At 34.9% G+C, this 17,791-nt stretch overlaps 1 protein-coding gene across 1 annotated transcript; it reads right to left on the bottom strand.

Annotated features, from left to right (window-relative positions):
- Window positions 1-8,219: 8,219 nt before the first annotated feature.
- Window positions 8,220-14,836, bottom strand: klf6a (Kruppel like factor 6a). Its single transcript, XM_088642925.1, has 4 exons — window positions 14,519-14,836; window positions 12,154-12,727; window positions 11,198-11,321; window positions 8,220-10,747 (listed from the first exon to the last, which is right to left on the bottom strand). Exons 1-4 carry the CDS (start codon window positions 14,618-14,620, stop codon window positions 10,696-10,698), a joined length of 852 nt encoding a protein of 283 aa, XP_088499051.1. The 5' UTR covers window positions 14,621-14,836; the 3' UTR covers window positions 8,220-10,695.
- Between the last annotated feature and the right edge of the window lie 2,955 nt (window positions 14,837-17,791).

Raw genomic sequence — 17,791 nt, 5'->3', positions numbered from 1 at the left:
TTTCAGGTCCTTCCTATAGTGACCCATTTTGTGCAATAACAAAGCATTCAAATTTTTAAATGTAATATTTTATTTAAATTCTGAACACAATGAATGAAATTAATAAAAGATAAGTTACAGCTAATAAACCTTTGGCATCAATTACAGCAACAAGGCTTTTTTGGTTAGTCTCTAACTTAACACACTGCCTTGATGCTGTTTTTGTCCTTAGCATATTTGCCCAAACTCTGCTTGCTAGGGAATTGCTTACGGACAGCAGTTTTCAAGCTTTTTTCAGAGATTCTCAAAAGATTCAAGTTAGGACTTGACTGGGCCTCTCAAGGACTTTCTTATTCTTAAGCCACTCCAGAGTAGGTTGGGCCTTATGGTTTTGTTCATTGTCCAGCCGAAAGGTAAACTTTCTTCTCAGCTTTAGGTCTTTAGCAGATTGAAGCAGATTTTGTCCATGATGATGGGAATCACCCATCAGTCCATTATCATAATGCTGTGTCCAGCATGCTTGTCAGAGTGATGCACTGTTCTGAGTTTGCACCAGATATAATGCTTTGCATTTAAACCCAAAAAATCCAGTTTTGTCCTGTCTGACCACAGTACTTTTTGTCACATGTTCATAGCACTATTAAAGATTGTTCACAATTTCGAGCAGTGAAATCAAATTAATAAAATTTGATACCAATAAAACAGATTATTATTAAATCAAATGTCAGTGTCTTATGAATGTATTTAATTTGCAAATCTTAATGAATTGCGGTCACAAATTAATTGTGTAACTGGTGAAAGCTGAGGTACATTGTTAATCATTTAGTGTTAACTAATAAGCATTCCAACATGATCCCTTTACCGTTTTTTGTACTGGTATTCCTCCCTTACATTTTCTTTCAGAGTTCTGTGCTTGTGTGCCATTGTTATTGATCTCCGATACATTGATACAGTCAGGCCTTTATTTCCTTTATTTTCTACATACACAGATTTGCTTGCTTTTAATATGAATATGCACAGAGATTTTGTCAATATATTTATAATGTAACGAACCATTCCTCACCAATTACACAATATACTGTACCATTGTGATTTATCTCTTCACACTTTCTTTTCCTAAGGTTGTAACCCATAGATTTATAGTCTTACTGAAGAATGGTAAGCGTTCTTCAAATGATACCTTGTCATTGTGCTCCACACACATCTTATTTTGAAACAAAATCAGTACAAGCACCTACACATGTCAGGAACCATTTCTCCTTTTTTATCTTCAGCTTCTGTACTGCCAGCTGGGCTTTTCTAATCTACATGAGGAAGGCTGAAATCATATATTATAAGCTTTGTTAACACCTCCCTTGTTAACTGCAATCCATGAACTAGGCAGTGATGCAGTATTGTTTGGCTAAATTAGATAGTATTTTCATCCTAAATAAATCTAAAGCTTTTATGTAACTCTAGTATTTTTAGAGATGTTCTGATAAGTTACTGGTGCAAATAAGCCTCCTAGTTGTATTTGAAGAGAGAAATCAAGGGAAAAATTAAACCAAATAAGGTTTGGGATGGAACAGCTGTTTACAATGAGATGATATCATCTAGTTTGACCTTGTCAAACAAATTCTGATGACCAGGAGAGCATGTCTGCCTCTTATGCAAAATAAGGTAGGGATTACTGTATATCATCAGTGCAAGTCATGTGTAGTGCTTGACTGATTGTCAATGAATTGCAGGAAATGGAATTGCTCACTTTAAAAATTAAATAACAGTAGTAAAACCTGTCATTATTATAGTGATCAGAAGTGTTTTAATTGGTGTGCTTTTTTCAGATGAAACACTGTAAACTCTAATTCCATAATCCTCTGTCATTCATAAGATGTGTGAATTGTATTTAGATTGTTAATCTCAATGATCACTATTCTATACATACTAAACAAAATACAGCAGATGTGGGATGTAATATGTCATGCACATGGTCTCAATTTTCAGCACAATTCCCTTCCACTACATTGCATTCCTTCAAGAATGACACAAGGTGCTCCATTCTAGTTTTGTGAAGTAACGTAAGTAATGTAAGGATATAATGTACATATTTCTGTAACAATATCGAGGTTGATACGTGATCTGTCACCCCTGCAGCAAGATGAAAAAATAAAAGTTGTGTGGTTCAGAACTCTTAAGAACTGCAGGACAGTTGAGGAATGATTCGCCAGCTTAGTCTTTCCAGTTTGTGCTTCATTGGCAATGCAATAAATCACTACAGAGAAGGATGCGTATGAGCTATGAGTAGTGAAGTTTCCAAATTGCATTTTATGTAAGAGTTTTTTAATGTTTGTGTCCTATGTTGATGTTTGTGATGTTGAATTGGAAATGAAGACAATCGTGATTCTTCATTGATAGTTACAGAAACAGATTTCCACAGCAGAATGTGGTAATTTCTGCATGAAATTTCCCTAATGCAAATTGGTTTGCCCACACAAAAGATACAGACAACTTAATAAATCCAGAACTGCTATTTTTGTTGCCATTCAAATTTTAAAATGTCAGTTTTAATCAAGTTAATCAGATTTGTGGGTCATTTTATCGCCATATAAGTATAAGTTCTAAGCTGACTATCTCTCGCATCACAAAAGATGCCTTTCTATCATCTTAGGTATAATACTTGGTCATGTCAATGTCCACCGCCATTATATTGAACATGAATTCTACTAATTTAGTTTTATCCAAGCTTGAAACCCATAATGCATTACTTGCAGCTTTGTCAAAAATTATCTTTCTCAGATACAAAAATGACATGAGAAACAATGACAGAAATATCATGAAGGCTAAAATAATTAACACATTGTCTTTCAGTACTACAACAATCAAAGATTAACAAGGAATGGAGTAAAGTGACTCAGATAACAATGGAAAACTAGGAAGGAACTGGCAAAATACTGTATCCTAGGCTCAGCAAAGACTCCAGTATTAAAAACAATTAGCATGGAAGAGGCTGAAGTGATACTGGTAATAGATGTATTTAAGAGAAATGCATTTCCAAGGTTTGATGCTATTCTATTAATTGTACTTTAGGTAGTAAGAGATAGTATTTACAAACAGTGTTAACAAAACTCTTACAATACTCACTCCACAGTGTGAGGAATAATACCCATTGACCTACAAAATGCTAATGTAGCACCCATAGGAAAAAATGGGTGACAAAACCAAACCCATTATCTATAGACCATCAAGCCTACTTTTAATATATATAAAGTTATGGAAACAATGAATATAAAATTAAAAGGGGTAATCAGCATTGTTCAGAAAAGTCAGGATGTCCTTAACTAACTTGATAGAGTTCTTTGAAAAACACAGCACCATCAGAAGGCTTTTGATAAAGGTCCTCATAAACAATTAATTCTCAAATTTCAGACTGCAGTCACTGAAGGTTATGCATGTTTGCAGATTCAAAAGTGCTTGATAGAAAACAGAAAGGGCAGTTAAATGAAAGGTTTAGCAAACATTTCAGAAGCAAAAAAGGGCATTTAATACTCTTCTCTCTGTCTCTTTGCAAATCTTACCTGGACAGTTGACTGGACAGCTGTGGTTTAAAATTTAAAAGTGGGGACACTGCTGCTATGCCCTTGAGTAAAGCTCTTCCCTCAGATTTCACCAGCAGACATGACTTAAAGTTGATCAAAATCTTATGTTAAAGATAGGTAATTGCAATCTGTATAGGCTACTTTCAAAACAGTTTATTAATATTATACAAGTATTGAGATGGTGAGGGAGCACTGGGACTGTGTTAAATAGCTAATCATTTAACAGGAAGCACCTTAAGCATTAATTGGAGAAACAGTAAGCCAAGGATGCAGGCGATAGGTGGATCCACTCATTAATGTACACACGATTCATACATACACATAGAGTCAGACACTTTAAAATATCAATTAATATTTGTTAGATACACAGTGTGCTCCACACATTGAAAGAGAAAAAAAATATTTCATAGGAGAGAATAATGGAAAACAATGTTTTCAACAAATACTAAGCAAAATGTATTCCAAGCCTAACTTAAGTTTTTGTGCACATAATTATCTTACGTCCATCATTAAGTCCAGGATCAGGTTATTGTAAGACACAGATCAGGAGAAAGGTATAAAAATATGCACGGTGTACTCAACCATTAAGAAACTAAAGATGCATTGTTCCACCCAGACAGTTCTTAGATCAGGCCGTCCCTCTTAATTGAACAGGTCTGCAAGCAGGAAACTTGTTAGTGATGTCACCATGAAGAAAATAGCAATTTTGAAAGAGCTCCATGGCTGTGATGGGAGAAAATTTCTGAGTCAACAATAGAACATAAGTGCACAAAACTGGCCTGTATGCTTTGACAAAGCTATCTCAACTCATCCATGGTGTTTACAACAAAGCATTTAACTGATTACTTTAAGCTAAAAAAATAAATGGGATGGAAGTAGAAAATAGTTTAAATAAACCCATAGACCAGACAGGAAACACTTCAAACCCAGTAAATAATTCAATAATATTTCCAACGTATTTATGGTTCATGATCAAAATTCATATTATCACATATAGTTAGCTTTGTGGTAAACTAGTCTATAATTCAAAAGCAACAATATTCAGTGAAGTGCAGGTATTTTGAAACTCCCTCAAACCATCAAGTCTTTGTTAAGTTGTATGTTTAAGGTTGCTTTCCCTCTGTAGTCTGTACCCATTTTGGGGCTTTTCTTGGTAGGGAAAGCCATTTTTCTATTAAAAAAGTGCTGGGACATTAAGAACTGACAACACAAGTGACTATTGAACAGAAAGAGTTGTACTGTAGGTATAGTATGTAACACGCTACTCACTCAGTCGTATTGTTGAGACTAGTTTCTTCAAGAAATGGCTGAAAAAGAATCTTGGTTCTATAAAGTACTTCAAATACACAAGCAAGCATAAAAGAATGGAACTCTGTGTATGGATGTTTTTATTTTCTTCTGTATTTTTGTTCTCCCAGATTCACAGATTTTACTATTAGAATTTTTTTTATATTGTACTGACATACCTGATATATTTTAAAAGTTAAAATGTTCAGTCAGATAACACAACACTGGGACATACTGTTGTACTAAAAAAACTGGAATATTTTTTTTTAATGAACTGGACTTCTATATGACAGGATACCTTTTTTTTAAATAAAGTAATTATTTCAACTAGTGATCTTTGGAGGTATTGATTAATGTTAAAATCATGTATTTGTATTATGCAAATTATTTCAGAGATTCCAATGGATTTGCAGTTTCTTTTATATGAACTTCCATTTGTACTTAATGAAAACATTAAGTTAATGAAAATCAATTATTTTGAAACATTGCATGGATCATTTTTTTTTTCATGAATTAAGGTGAAAGCATGTGCCATACACTGACTTAGTCCATGTAATCCAAGTTCAAGGGTAAGTTTCAAAAACTGTAAAATATGCAAACTAAATGAAAAACTGCCAGATAGGAAGTACTTTGCACATTACATTTTGTACATGTGTGCCTAATATATAATGAAAATGAAAGGTATGGCTTAATCACTAACAGAATACATACATTTTGATGTTAAAAACTGGCCTGCTGCTTTCACTTCTGAAAAAAAATTTGTTGAAAAAGTAATAATTTATAGGGAATTACAGTGCATCAATTGAAAAGAAACATATTACTGCCTGTTTCCAGGACAAATCCAAGCTGCTAAACTGAATGCTTTGCTATGTACTGTACAATGCAAATTTTCTTTAATTATTGACATTTGCTTACATCACACATTCTTATATTGTAGCTACAGCAGAAACCTTTTTTATACATTTTTAACTGATTTATAGTACATTTGGTTTCATCCACTATCACACGGTATTAAAGAGTTAAAAAACTACGTTCTATACTATAGATCATTCTGTTGTAATGCTTCATCTTTAACATCTGGTGGAACTGTGCTTTGAATTTTCTTAAATCAGGGGAAGCAACCTTTGTATTGCTAAAACATGAGCTACGTGAAAAGTCCTAAAGGGACACAATTCCTGGTCTAATTCTGTGCTTGCAGAAACCGTGCTTCAAAGTAGACATTGTAATATTGACGTAGTTCAAGTAGGTAGCTGCGTTAGCATATAAAGAAGGCTCCACAGCTGAATCGTTGCGCTTTTCTTCTCTTTTCAGCAGGGAATAAACCTTTAATTGTGATATTGATGACACCTCATATTTACGTTTCAACTATAACTACCCTGATGCTAAATGTGCTACAATAGAGATGCTTAATATGTCTTGCACACATCAACACAATCTGTTAGGTTCCCATACAACCAATGTGGTTACACTAGGATTCAAAGAAATAATAAAACCTCCTCTTGTTTGTAAATATTTTCATATTCTCTCATTCTAAGTTAAATGTTTATTCCTTTAGCAACATTTCTTATCTAAAGATGTGTGTGATTTGATCCAAATGTTATTCACATTAGAAATGTTGTCTGTTTCCAACCTCATACAGCCAAATTGAAAATATTTTAGCACTGTATGCTGATTACAGCAAATTCCAAACATCTGATGCTTGCATTCATAATGCATCTTATCTACAACTCCCTTGAAACGAACAAAGATAACAGAACAGTGAGAATGTATTTCCAACTTCAGCCTTATACAGTGTGTCCATTTGATACACAATAGAATACTTCAATTTCTCAAGATAACGACCTAAAATCTACAGTTGAGAATGTTCGCTATTCCGGTTAATAAAAATGTGATAAGTAAAAGAACATTTATGTAATGTTAAAATGTGTGTGACCACACAAATAGTGATTTTTAATGTCTTCAAAAGAACATGGATCTACTAAATCTATAAAAAAAGAAAAACGTTCTCCACACTGGAGAAGGTCAGCAGCTCTTCCAAAGGGGAGGTATCAAAGTTTCCTTTGCACTCTATGCTTTGAATGTTTCAAATATCAGGTTCTCTACATGGACATAACCTGATTATATTAACCATACATCATCAGCTTACATTTCAGTTGTTCAGAAAAAATCTCTGAATAACAATAATGATAAAACAAGCCGATGAATATAAAGGAATAGCATGCCTAATAAAGCTGACTAACTTCCCAGGCTGACATAATGACCGTGCTTGTCAGAGATCTGTGTGGTCACATCCCCTCATGAGATATAAGCCAAGACGAAAATGCTGCAGTGATGATCCTGAGGCAGAGGAAGGTGTGCTAGAAAGGATGTGCACAGCACCATTCAGCCAGGGGGCATTTATGTATATAGACGTGAAAGTGTGTGATTAGAATTCGACATCCAGCCAAACGTCTGTTCGATAATACCATGAAAACAGAAATCACAACTAAGGGCAATGCACAAAAACAATTTTCTTACCTGACGCTCCCTAAAAGTCCCCTCATCATTTTTTCCCCCATTTTCCTCTCAATAATTAAAGCATCTTCAGTGGTAAGCAAGTCGAATCATATTAAGACATTTGTAAAACTATGATTGTCCCAATTAACCTCTCGGGTAATTAGTGAATATTCCCTACAGAAAACACAGTATTTCAGACTTCTTTATAAACAGCAACCTTGAACATCTGAAGTGATCTGTGTCCTCAATTGGAACAGGTGAAGGTTTATTTAATGCTAAAAGGAAGAGAAAAGAGACAACGTTTCGGCTTCTACCTTCTATAGGTATCCAACCATTTGAACTATGTCACAAATTGTTTATCCTCCTTTTTTGTGGTTTATATTTGTGTAGTTCTAGACTTGGAGATTATAACTACCATCTGACAATCTCTGCCAACAACAACTGTTTTAATTTGTCTAGCTGCACTTTGAGAATTCATTACAGTACTGGCAGCTTTATTAGGACCTGTTGGGCAAACAAACCAAAACCAAAGAACCAAAAGGATGGGTTTTGCGGCACTTTCCCTTACCTTTCAGCAATTTAAAATAAAATTGATTTGAGAACTTGTGTACATAATTACGGTTTTGTCTTGACTTTCAGCATTATAGTTATGTTCCTCACCATGTTAGACAATACATTTGGTCTAATACCAATTACTATTAACACTTGCTGTCAAAGAAAAGTGTAAAGTCTTGTTCAAACTGTGGAGCTGTTTTACTATAACAGGCAAAGGACAAATTATTTAATCACCTTAAAAGTTTCATGATCTATCAACCCGACTTTGAAAATTCATCAAAGAATGAAAAAGTATAAAAATAAGAGTAATAATGAAAACAACAATGGTTCTGATAAGAATTTTTTTTCTTGTTATTCCAATAAAAAATACATTCATACAGAAATATAACAATTTTGCAAAACAATTTCAAATAAAATCTTGTAAAGCAAAAAAAAAATCTTACAAAAATTTTACAAAGAGATTCTTTAGATAACAGGGCATTTTGAAAGAATGAGCAGTATCAGTAATAGAAACATTTGTTGGTCAAGTTGCAAGCAAATATTTCAGCTTCATTAAGGCTCAATTACCACCTGAGTGTTTGAGGCAATTCATTTCTAGCCTAAACCCTTGATTTACTCTAAACGCAGAGATTTGATCAAGTTTCCCTTGTTGGTTTTTGTACACCCTTCTACTAAAGGTTATACAGTATTCATTAGTTTCTGTGCTACACTAGATGTCTTGCCAATGAAAATTGCATTTAAAACATGCAGTAGGTTTCTGACATTAAATCAACAAAGGGGGTTGCACTGCCAATTTTTTAACCATCCATTCACAACTGAACCAATCTTGTTTCCTTCTATTACGAAGAGATGCAGAAATGCAATGTCAGTTGTTACATAAAAAGTTAAAAAAACTACAATTTTGGTCCCTTCCCCTGCAAAACTAAAGAATCTCTAAAAACAATCTAAATTCACAGTCCCTATACAGAAAAGGCTAAGTTGCCCTTCAGTGATTAAATCAGAAATTTAATTTAGAAATCATTAATTCTTTTCATCAGGTAATTGGGTTTTTTTTAACTGGAATTCCGTTCATAATTTTACAAAGCTTAGGTTAAAACCCCACTATTGAGGACAGGTCAATAATCAACATCCAGAGTCAGCAGTCTGAAACATTCCATGCCAACAAAGCCTTTATCAATTCATTTAAGAGAGGCAGTACAAGGCAGGGCCTGTCTGACACTTGCTTGTTAATTGCAATAAATCTTCATTTGTCCTCATTCACGACTGCATGAACTAGAGCTTTTGTGTATTTCAATTCTAGATGCTTGATTCATAGAGGCAACTGTAGCATATTCCTTCAGTTGGACACAGTATAAAAAGACCCCCTTTTTAACTTCAACTTAAAAAAAACGTTTGTTACAGTTAAAGTGGATATGAATATGTACCATTCAAATTAAATTTCCTCTACAAATACTGTGCACAATTATATACTACACAGTAGTAAATATATTTAACAAAAGTGTTTTAAGTGCTGTATATAATTTCTGTCATGTCTGAATTCTTATGACTTGATACAAACAAAGGTAAAAACTGTTTTGAGATAACATGCAAGATTCTCAAATGATGCATTTAGTCTAAAAAAAGACTATACTGATACGTTAAACTAGTTTGGTACTTGAAAACTATAAGGGCTTCCATTTTCTGTTTCCCACAACTGAAAAGATGCAACTTCACGTGAAATAGAGCCTTAATAAAGCTATTCATCACCCATACCACTATATGCGACCCCCAAGTGAATAATCCACCTCACAGGACAAGGTCACTTGCATAAGGCACCATTAAGGCCAACAGTGCATTAACAGGTAGGAAAAAAGAAAAGAAATTAGTCCTGAAGGCATAAATAAGTAAAACAAAATAGCTGCATGAGTAATCAGTTGCTAAGCAATAGTGGTTTCTCCAACCAAAAAAAAAGGAAATTATCAAGGCATTTATGTACAATATTGTAACATTTAACCAATTGTATTTAGCTGCTCTTTATTGGAATCAATTTGCAGTCCTGATTACAAAGAACAGGAAGTGTACAACCCAAGAACCATGCAACACCTGTCTATTATAATGAAGTTATAGTTGTTATATCTCTAAATACACAGCTTATACAATGGACTACAATTGAGCTTTGTAGCATGTAAAACAAGCTACTTAACACATTGCACATTTATTAGCTGCACCAAACACCAAAAAAGCTCCTCTCATTCAGGAATGGGTTTCCGCCTCAGGGAAGGGCTGCTTCCTTGATTTGACCTATGGACAACAATACCCTCTGGGAAGCGTTTGGTGACAAACCCAATTCCAGGCTCATTCCTCCACTCAGACATTCAAACTCATTTTCTCACAGTTGTACTCACGACCACAAAAGGAAACAAGCACATAATTGCTCCTCATACCACTCAGCCAACAGCAACACTGGTTCCTCCTACCACACAGCGCAGTCACCCAGTCATAAACATTCTCAGTGCACATGCTCACTGCAAAGGCTTTCGGGAGCCAATCTCGTTGGGTACCAGTGTATGTGTCCAGGAATCCCTCAAGCATCACGCACCATACAAACTTTTTTAAATTCTTTTTCTCATTTTCTTACGCTTTGCTGCTTCATACATGAAATTGTTTCAACAACCTTCAGACCACCTTCTTTGAAAGGTCCTGGAGGCACTAGGTATGGTGCAAAATGGCATGCTTTGGCTGGAACACACATCCCTCCACTCAGGGCAGTTCAACCTTGAAGCTGGTCAGCAGACAAGATTTCCCCTCGTTTTCTCTGGCCTGTTCAAAGGTGTCTCTTCATATGAAGAGCCAGGTGGTCAGATCTAGAGAAACACCTGCAAACCAAACAGGAAAATATACCTATGAAATAAATGTGTTACAGTGCACAGAGAGGAAAAAAAATATGCAGAAAAAAAGCCTCTATTAAATCTTAAGAGTTGTAGCTCAAAATGCTGGTGCAGCTGCCACTGATTTTAGTTTTATTCAAACACTGATATGTATTTTTTTCGTCCTTTTGTGGACATGCTATTCAATCATATACACGAATTATAAATTCCATACACCCACCAAAAAAACTAAAAGGGGGTTTTTGCAAGTGCAAAAATGAAACATATTCCTTTTTTCAAAACTGTGGATGCATTGAATGGATCAATGAGAGGTGGTAAATGAAAACCTTTGTCTATACACAAAACCATCTCGCCAACCAAAACCAAAAGTTCTGACAGCTTTTTTTAAAGAAAAAAATTTGTAATGGATTCAAAAGACATAAAAGTCTTGGCTCATACCTGTCACAGTGACTGCATTTAAATGGCTTTGCACCAGTGTGCTTCCTGAAGTGCCTGGTTAACTCATCACTTCGTGCAAAACGCCACTCACAGCCTTCCCAAGAACACCTGTAAGGCTTTTCACCTGCAAGTCAACAAACACCATCAATAATAAGATTAATTAAATACTAAAATGTGCTCACCATTTCATTATATTCTCAACTGGCTGTAAATCTGATTGCGTTTACATGGCAGGAAGATAAATGTAAGCCTTTCTTGATCAAATAAAACACTGTCTTTATTGGACATTTTAGGTGACTGTCAATTAATCGATGTCAAATGGGACAATAAAGGCAACATAAGGTGCAAGGTTGCAAGAGATTTCAAAAACCCAAAGAAACATTTGGTTATTTAATGTCACTGGAGTTGTTTTGTCTGGGTCACAATAGCTTCTCAAAAGGACAGAAAGAATGCATGGAATGTACCAATGCAAGTAAAATGAAGGACGATTTAAAAATGGTGAAAACATGGAAGGGGGTGTTGTGAATACATTTTCCCCTTACATTGCCCCTCTATACTCATCGTGAATTCTGTACTCATTCTGAATAATTCAAATAACTGAAAATAAATGTATTTTATGCCTTATTACAATCAAGTTACTATTTAGGTATTTTCAAATCTTTCAAACGTACCCCTCAACACTAATATGCATCAGTTTGGCAGTATTCCAAAAACAAATGTTGTATATTTAGATAAAAACAATAATAATCAATAATGACAAAAACACACCCAGAGATACAGAGTGTAGATAAAAATAGCACACATCATGCATTTTGTAGAAATCTAAATAAATTTTAATTTTTGCTCACTTTAAAAATCAAAACCAACACATAGAACATAACACTGCGTGGAAATCTGAACATGATAACAGAGGTAATCCCATTTTTATTAACACCAATTAAAAAAACAGTACCTACCTGTATGAGTGCGCTGATGTGCTTTTAAGTGAGAACTTTTTGTGTAAACCTTCCTGCACCCATTGAAATGACACCTATGTACTCGTCTTCTTCCATCTGGTGAACTCTCTCCATTCACAGGACTAGTCTTTTCTATAGTCTTTCCAACACTGCCAGCTCGAATTTTCCCAGGTGAATGCAATTCAGTTTGTACGCCATTCCAAACCTGCGGGACAGTGGATTCTTTACTCAGCTCTGGAGATGATGGTGGGGTGGTAATAACTGAAGAGCTTAAGTGTCCAGAATTGACCAAAACATCATTTAAAGGATTTGAAGTAAAATTAAGAGTTGGCGAGAGCTCCTCTGAGCTATCGGATGCCTCACTGCTGGCATCAGAGTTTAAGCTGTTGGTCTCCAAATTTTGGTTATCCTGATTGTCCTCCTCTTTAACATGAGGAATCTTTGGATCAGACTCCCCTTTGTCTCCACAAGCCAAGATGAGTTTGCTCCAGAGGTCCTCCTGAGTGTCAAACTTGATATCTGAGGCAGAAACGTACGGCTCACTTTGAAGATATCTTTCAAACTCCAAGCATGTCTAAAGGGGGGAAAAAAATACAGATTACCTCTTCTAGAAATAATGAGTCTGAAAAGCAGTGTACTCTCCCTTAAAACACAATGTAGTCACTTTCAACTGGCATTATACAGAGACACATATCAACGAGGCTTAATTTGACCACACATATCCTGAGCAGTTACTGAACTCAGAACTCTTTCCTAGAAACAACTGTCAAGTTTAGTGATTACTGTCACACCATGCAATTGACAGATCTTAAAATACTTGCTGTAAACATAGCAAGTTAACATCAGAACACAAAATAGGGAAATCAGTGATATAAAAAACTTTTTAGTCCTACTGTTAACACAATTTAATATTAAACCAAAGCTGTAAGGCTATGAGTCATGAAGCTATTTTCTTTTAAAGGAAGCCAGGGAACTTCCTCTGTATTTGGCATTTAGCCAATGAAGTTTCATTATACATGCACACAATCCGACCCCCCTTCTCCTAATGCATAAACGCACTCACGTATATTCAAAAAGGTTTTTTTTAAAGTGATGGTCTAATTTTGTCAAATTGCCCTGCATCACAAATTGAATAGCTGACTTCGGTATTCACATTTTAAAAAAGTCCCCGCTCGAACGATGAAAGCATTCTTTTTAAACATTTTATCAAATCATTTCAAGATATCATGTTCACTGGGCAAGTTGCTGCTAACATCATTATACTCTGCACAATGTCAAAGACGATCCAATCTATTTTCCCCAAGAAGCTTGCGATTGGTATAAGCCGTGTTCATTAGAGAATGGCAATAAAAACACACCCATTATTGATTTACCAAGGAATAAAGACAGCATTTATTATCATATTGTTTAACATTCTATCACCCTGATCTACATCCTCCATTATGCAGATTGCAAAATCGAGAATGGATCTCTGAGAAGGTTTAAACGCCTCAGAGGCCAGGGGAAGAACTTGGCAAAAAGCCCGAATCCCAAATGCCTGAAGGAAACTACTTGGATCAATTTCAATCACGTACGAACTGCAACAGTTTCTTTGAAGGAAAAAAAAAAACATGCAAATTGTGTATGCCTGTGAAGATTTTCGCGTTAGCTTGGTGGCATTGCTTTCTTTAAATAGTCGTGCCAGACACCAAACTGTTAAATTAAGTTTGCGCTCACTTTAAAGACGACTCAGTTTGAAAAGGCAAACATCAAGACGACTTCAATAACCACACTCTAAGTCCAAATATAACAAGTTTTACGTCCCAGTAACAAGTAAAAAACAATATTAAATGTAAATACTAATTAAACCAAACGCTGTGACTGTGCCACTTTCTTCTTTGAAAGTGTAACTGTTTCCAGTAAATTGTAAATAAAAATAGAATAACATTGCATCAGTTTCATTCATTTACTGAAGCTGTCAGTACAAATGGAGGTTCTTTAAACCAATTATACTGACAAAACCTTCCGATATTAAATGTGTATATAATAACAAATCAAAGAAACAGAAGCACTAAGAGAATCATGTATTAATATCTGCGCATGTAGAGATAATAAAATCCATATGTTCTATCTGGAATTAATTCTGCAACCCTTAACTTTGATTTTAACTTAAAATAACGCGAGGAGTAGGTGTGCATAATTGTATCGTGACAGTACATGGATCAAAGTAGTATCTGGGTAATTATTGATACTTGTTTACTACCACATGTAAAAGCTTTAAAGTTCCTGATCTGGACATAAATATAGAGCACAAAGGCTGACAATAGCTTGGTTTTATTGTAAAGATCTGTGCTTTATTAGGTTAGTAAATATTTTTAAAAATTACCTGCTGCCAATACTCTTCAAGAGATGGTAAAGCGGAAAAGTACCCAGTGTCATGCACGATCTGAAGCTCCTGAAAGATGCTGCACATAGGTAGGACATCCATTTTAATCCAAGAAATACGTATAGTAATTTTAGATATTTATAATGTTTGGCTCTTTCTCTTATTTATGACAACTGATCTCGGTGTAGTTGCACATGCGATTGCACAGCAATAAAACGTTGCTTTGCTTCCCGTTGTCGAGAAAAGCAACAACCTCTACTGCACTCTATTTGCAAACACTGAACAAACTGCAAGACGTACACTCTGTAAACTTCCCTATTCAAACCTTGCAGCCAGCCTCCCCCTCGTGACCGTATTACGCTTTTGGAAAATTAACCAATCATGTCGTACCAGCTTGCCCGCGCGCCTATGATATCACCGTCAACCAATCGTAAGCGTCTCCTGACATAAAATTGTCATCTTGGAGGTTGTGATTGGCTCATTTGTCTTGACAGGGCCGTTTGCCTATTGGAGAATGTAGAATCTATTTTTAGATCAGTATATATATGTTGTGCTTCCAGGTTTGGATGTAGCCATTTTTCGGTCATTTTGCTCTGTGGTTGATGGCCACAGAGAGCGCTTCTGAGCTACGAGTACATATTTTGGAAGCAAGTTTTTTGTTATTCCTCCTTTAACCATTTAAGCTCAAGTTTTGGCTTTCCACGGTTATAATATCACGGTGCAAACCCAGACGAAAATATTTATAAAGTAAGATGTGTATTACAGATTTTACTTAAATAAAATTTTATAAATTTAATAATGTTATCGCAACACCCACATCGATGGATTTATAAAAACACATGGTCTAAAACACATATACACGTATTAAATGCGTACAATTTTAATTTACTGAATATGTTTTCTTACGTTTTTAGTAACTTGAATAGTTGCACGTAGTTTCTTGTGTGTCTAAGAATGCACTTTACAATTCCACAGGGGGAGCCAAGCGCCACAACTGACAACGCTGCACAGTTAACATGTAGTGGCTGTAGTATATGTATAGAAACCTTGGAATGTGACTCTAACAAGGACTACATATTTTATATAATTTCACGTCAAAATATGGTCATAGCTTAGGAATTTCTTGAGGTATGATAGCTATTTGTGTGGTATGGAAGTAAAATTTTATAAGGCTAAAATGTCTCGACATCAGCTGATTCTCCTGTTGCCAAGCTTAATATTTATTGCACACAACTTTGGAAACATCACTAAATTTGGAAGTTATGTTTTGGAAAAACAAAGCAAGTGTTTCTTTAACCTTTGTCTTTGTGTGAGTGGTGGTAAAAAATATGCCTTAAGCTGACACTTATACCCATAGGACAAAACTTTCTGTGCTTGTCTCATTCCTCTGTGTCATGTCTTGTGTTCCCTTTATGTGCCTCGATCCTTCACCTCGATGGCTACTGTAGTTTTCAGAGTATTGGTATTACATTATTTCATAATGGAGAAATCAACTCAGACAATACAGTATAGAACAAAACTAAGAAACTTAAACCCATTATTACTTATAAAAAAGAACACTAAGCATAGATCTTTCCTTTAGTGCACTTCTAAGAAGTAGCCCATATCGAAAACGTTAAAGATACAAGCATCAGATATAAAATGTGATTGGCTGGATTTCAGCTGGCACAGAGGTCCATCAAAAAAAAATACTCTGCACCAAATTCTTCTGGATTCAGGATTGTGAAACCTTCGGTAACAAATCTTCAAACCACATGGTTAAATGAAGTGCAAGGAAAATAGATCTGAAAACGGAACTTTATTTATTTTGTGGGACAGCCAAACTGCGGAGTAGTCTTGTGGCATGAGACACCCTCATGAACGATTTAATGTACCAGACCAAATATGTCCATTCTTATTATACTAACATTGGATTGGAAGATTATTGCCTGTCATTTGAGTATAAGATTTGTTTTTTTTCTGGAATTTTATTTTGGAGAATTAGTTATTTTATGATAACCATTCAAATTCTAAAAACAAATGTACTTTGAAGGACATCCCAGTTTTGGGATTATTAAAAGAAGACGTTTCCCCTTAAATGTATAAAACATGTCAAAATGCATGATGCTTATATAAGATAACAGCTTAACAAAGTGCTTACTGTAAATGTATTGTATTAAAGTGTTAATCAATTTTTATCTGAAAGAACACGATTTAGAAAATAGCTAGTACTACTGTAGTGTAAAACTGGGTTTTAGTTTTCAGTTTCCATTTCCAGTAGCTTTTACTCATTGTACTGAATGAGTTTAACTATATTTAGAATCCTGTCAAAAAATTGAATGCAATGCAAATATTTTAGCAAATGTGTGCAGCACTCAATAGCGTTGTTAAACTTTATTTTCATGTACTTGTACAGTGAATGTATTGGCCATGTTATACTTTGATGTTCAGGGCCAGAGGCTAGTCTCAAATTCAGGATACAGATACATCAGTCTCATAGGGGAAGTCTAAACATTCTTCTCTTATGATGTGGCTCACATGGAGTTTTAGCTATGAACCAGCTGGCAAGCAACTTAAACTTTCTGTGCTTCCGTTAGTCTTTAGCATAAAAAATTATTTTGTTAATTTCAGACATTTGCATACATTACAATTTAACTCCACATCACATCCTGTCTACCATGCCAGTTTCTCCTGATGAGTTAGGTTTGTGTTTTTGTTCACTTTTTATAGGAAGCAGAGCTCATAATGTTAAGATTAAAGAAAAGAACATAAGTATATGTTTTCTTTGAAATAGTTTTATTTTTTTACTGCAGTAGCACAAGTCTTATGGAAATGTTATAAATTATTCTCAAAACATTATAATTGACATTATGTAATAACTAGAAGGTATGGTGAGCTATAATTAAACATATATCAAATGTAACAAAGAAAAACTTTTCAAAATAGGCTTCCTGGCTTTCTATCCACTATACATCACTAGGTGACTGAAAATATTTGGTTAAAATAAAAGCCTACCTGTTTTGCTGCAACAGGATATGAGTAATAACTGTTCACACAGATACAGATTTCTGTATGTAGTCATTATTTGATGTCATCACTGAGCAAAGTGCTAAAAAGAGAAATCATGTTACTTAGGTAAAGTTAATTAGTTACTTTAACAGGCATTTTCGGTACTCTGATTTACACAATATACTCTTGCAGTCATTGGAATATGAGGAGGTCTAACTGTTCTCTAGTAGATGATTCATTTTTTACAGCATTATGAAGATTTGCCAGGTAGTTTCTGTTTTTTTT

Source organism: Lepisosteus platostomus, chromosome 8, assembly GCF_059453375.1.
Source record: "Lepisosteus platostomus isolate fLepPlt1 chromosome 8, fLepPlt1.hap1, whole genome shotgun sequence".
In the NCBI taxonomy this organism is placed as follows: domain Eukaryota; kingdom Metazoa; phylum Chordata; class Actinopteri; order Semionotiformes; family Lepisosteidae; genus Lepisosteus; species Lepisosteus platostomus.
The sequence above is the reverse complement of the archived record's forward strand: the minus strand, read 5'-3'. Positions and strand labels throughout refer to the sequence as shown.

Coding starts and splice junctions, on each gene's coding strand:
- klf6a (XM_088642925.1), bottom strand. CDS start 14,620: ATGGATGTCCTACCTATGTGCAGCATCTTTCAGGAGCTTCAGATCGTG. Junction 11,322..12,153: donor ACATCAGCGCACTCATACAG/GTAGGTACTGTT, acceptor GTTGACTTGCAG/GTGAAAAGCCTTACAGGTGT. Junction 10,748..11,197: donor AAATGCAGTCACTGTGACAG/GTATGAGCCAAG, acceptor TTTGGTTTGCAG/GTGTTTCTCTAGATCTGACC.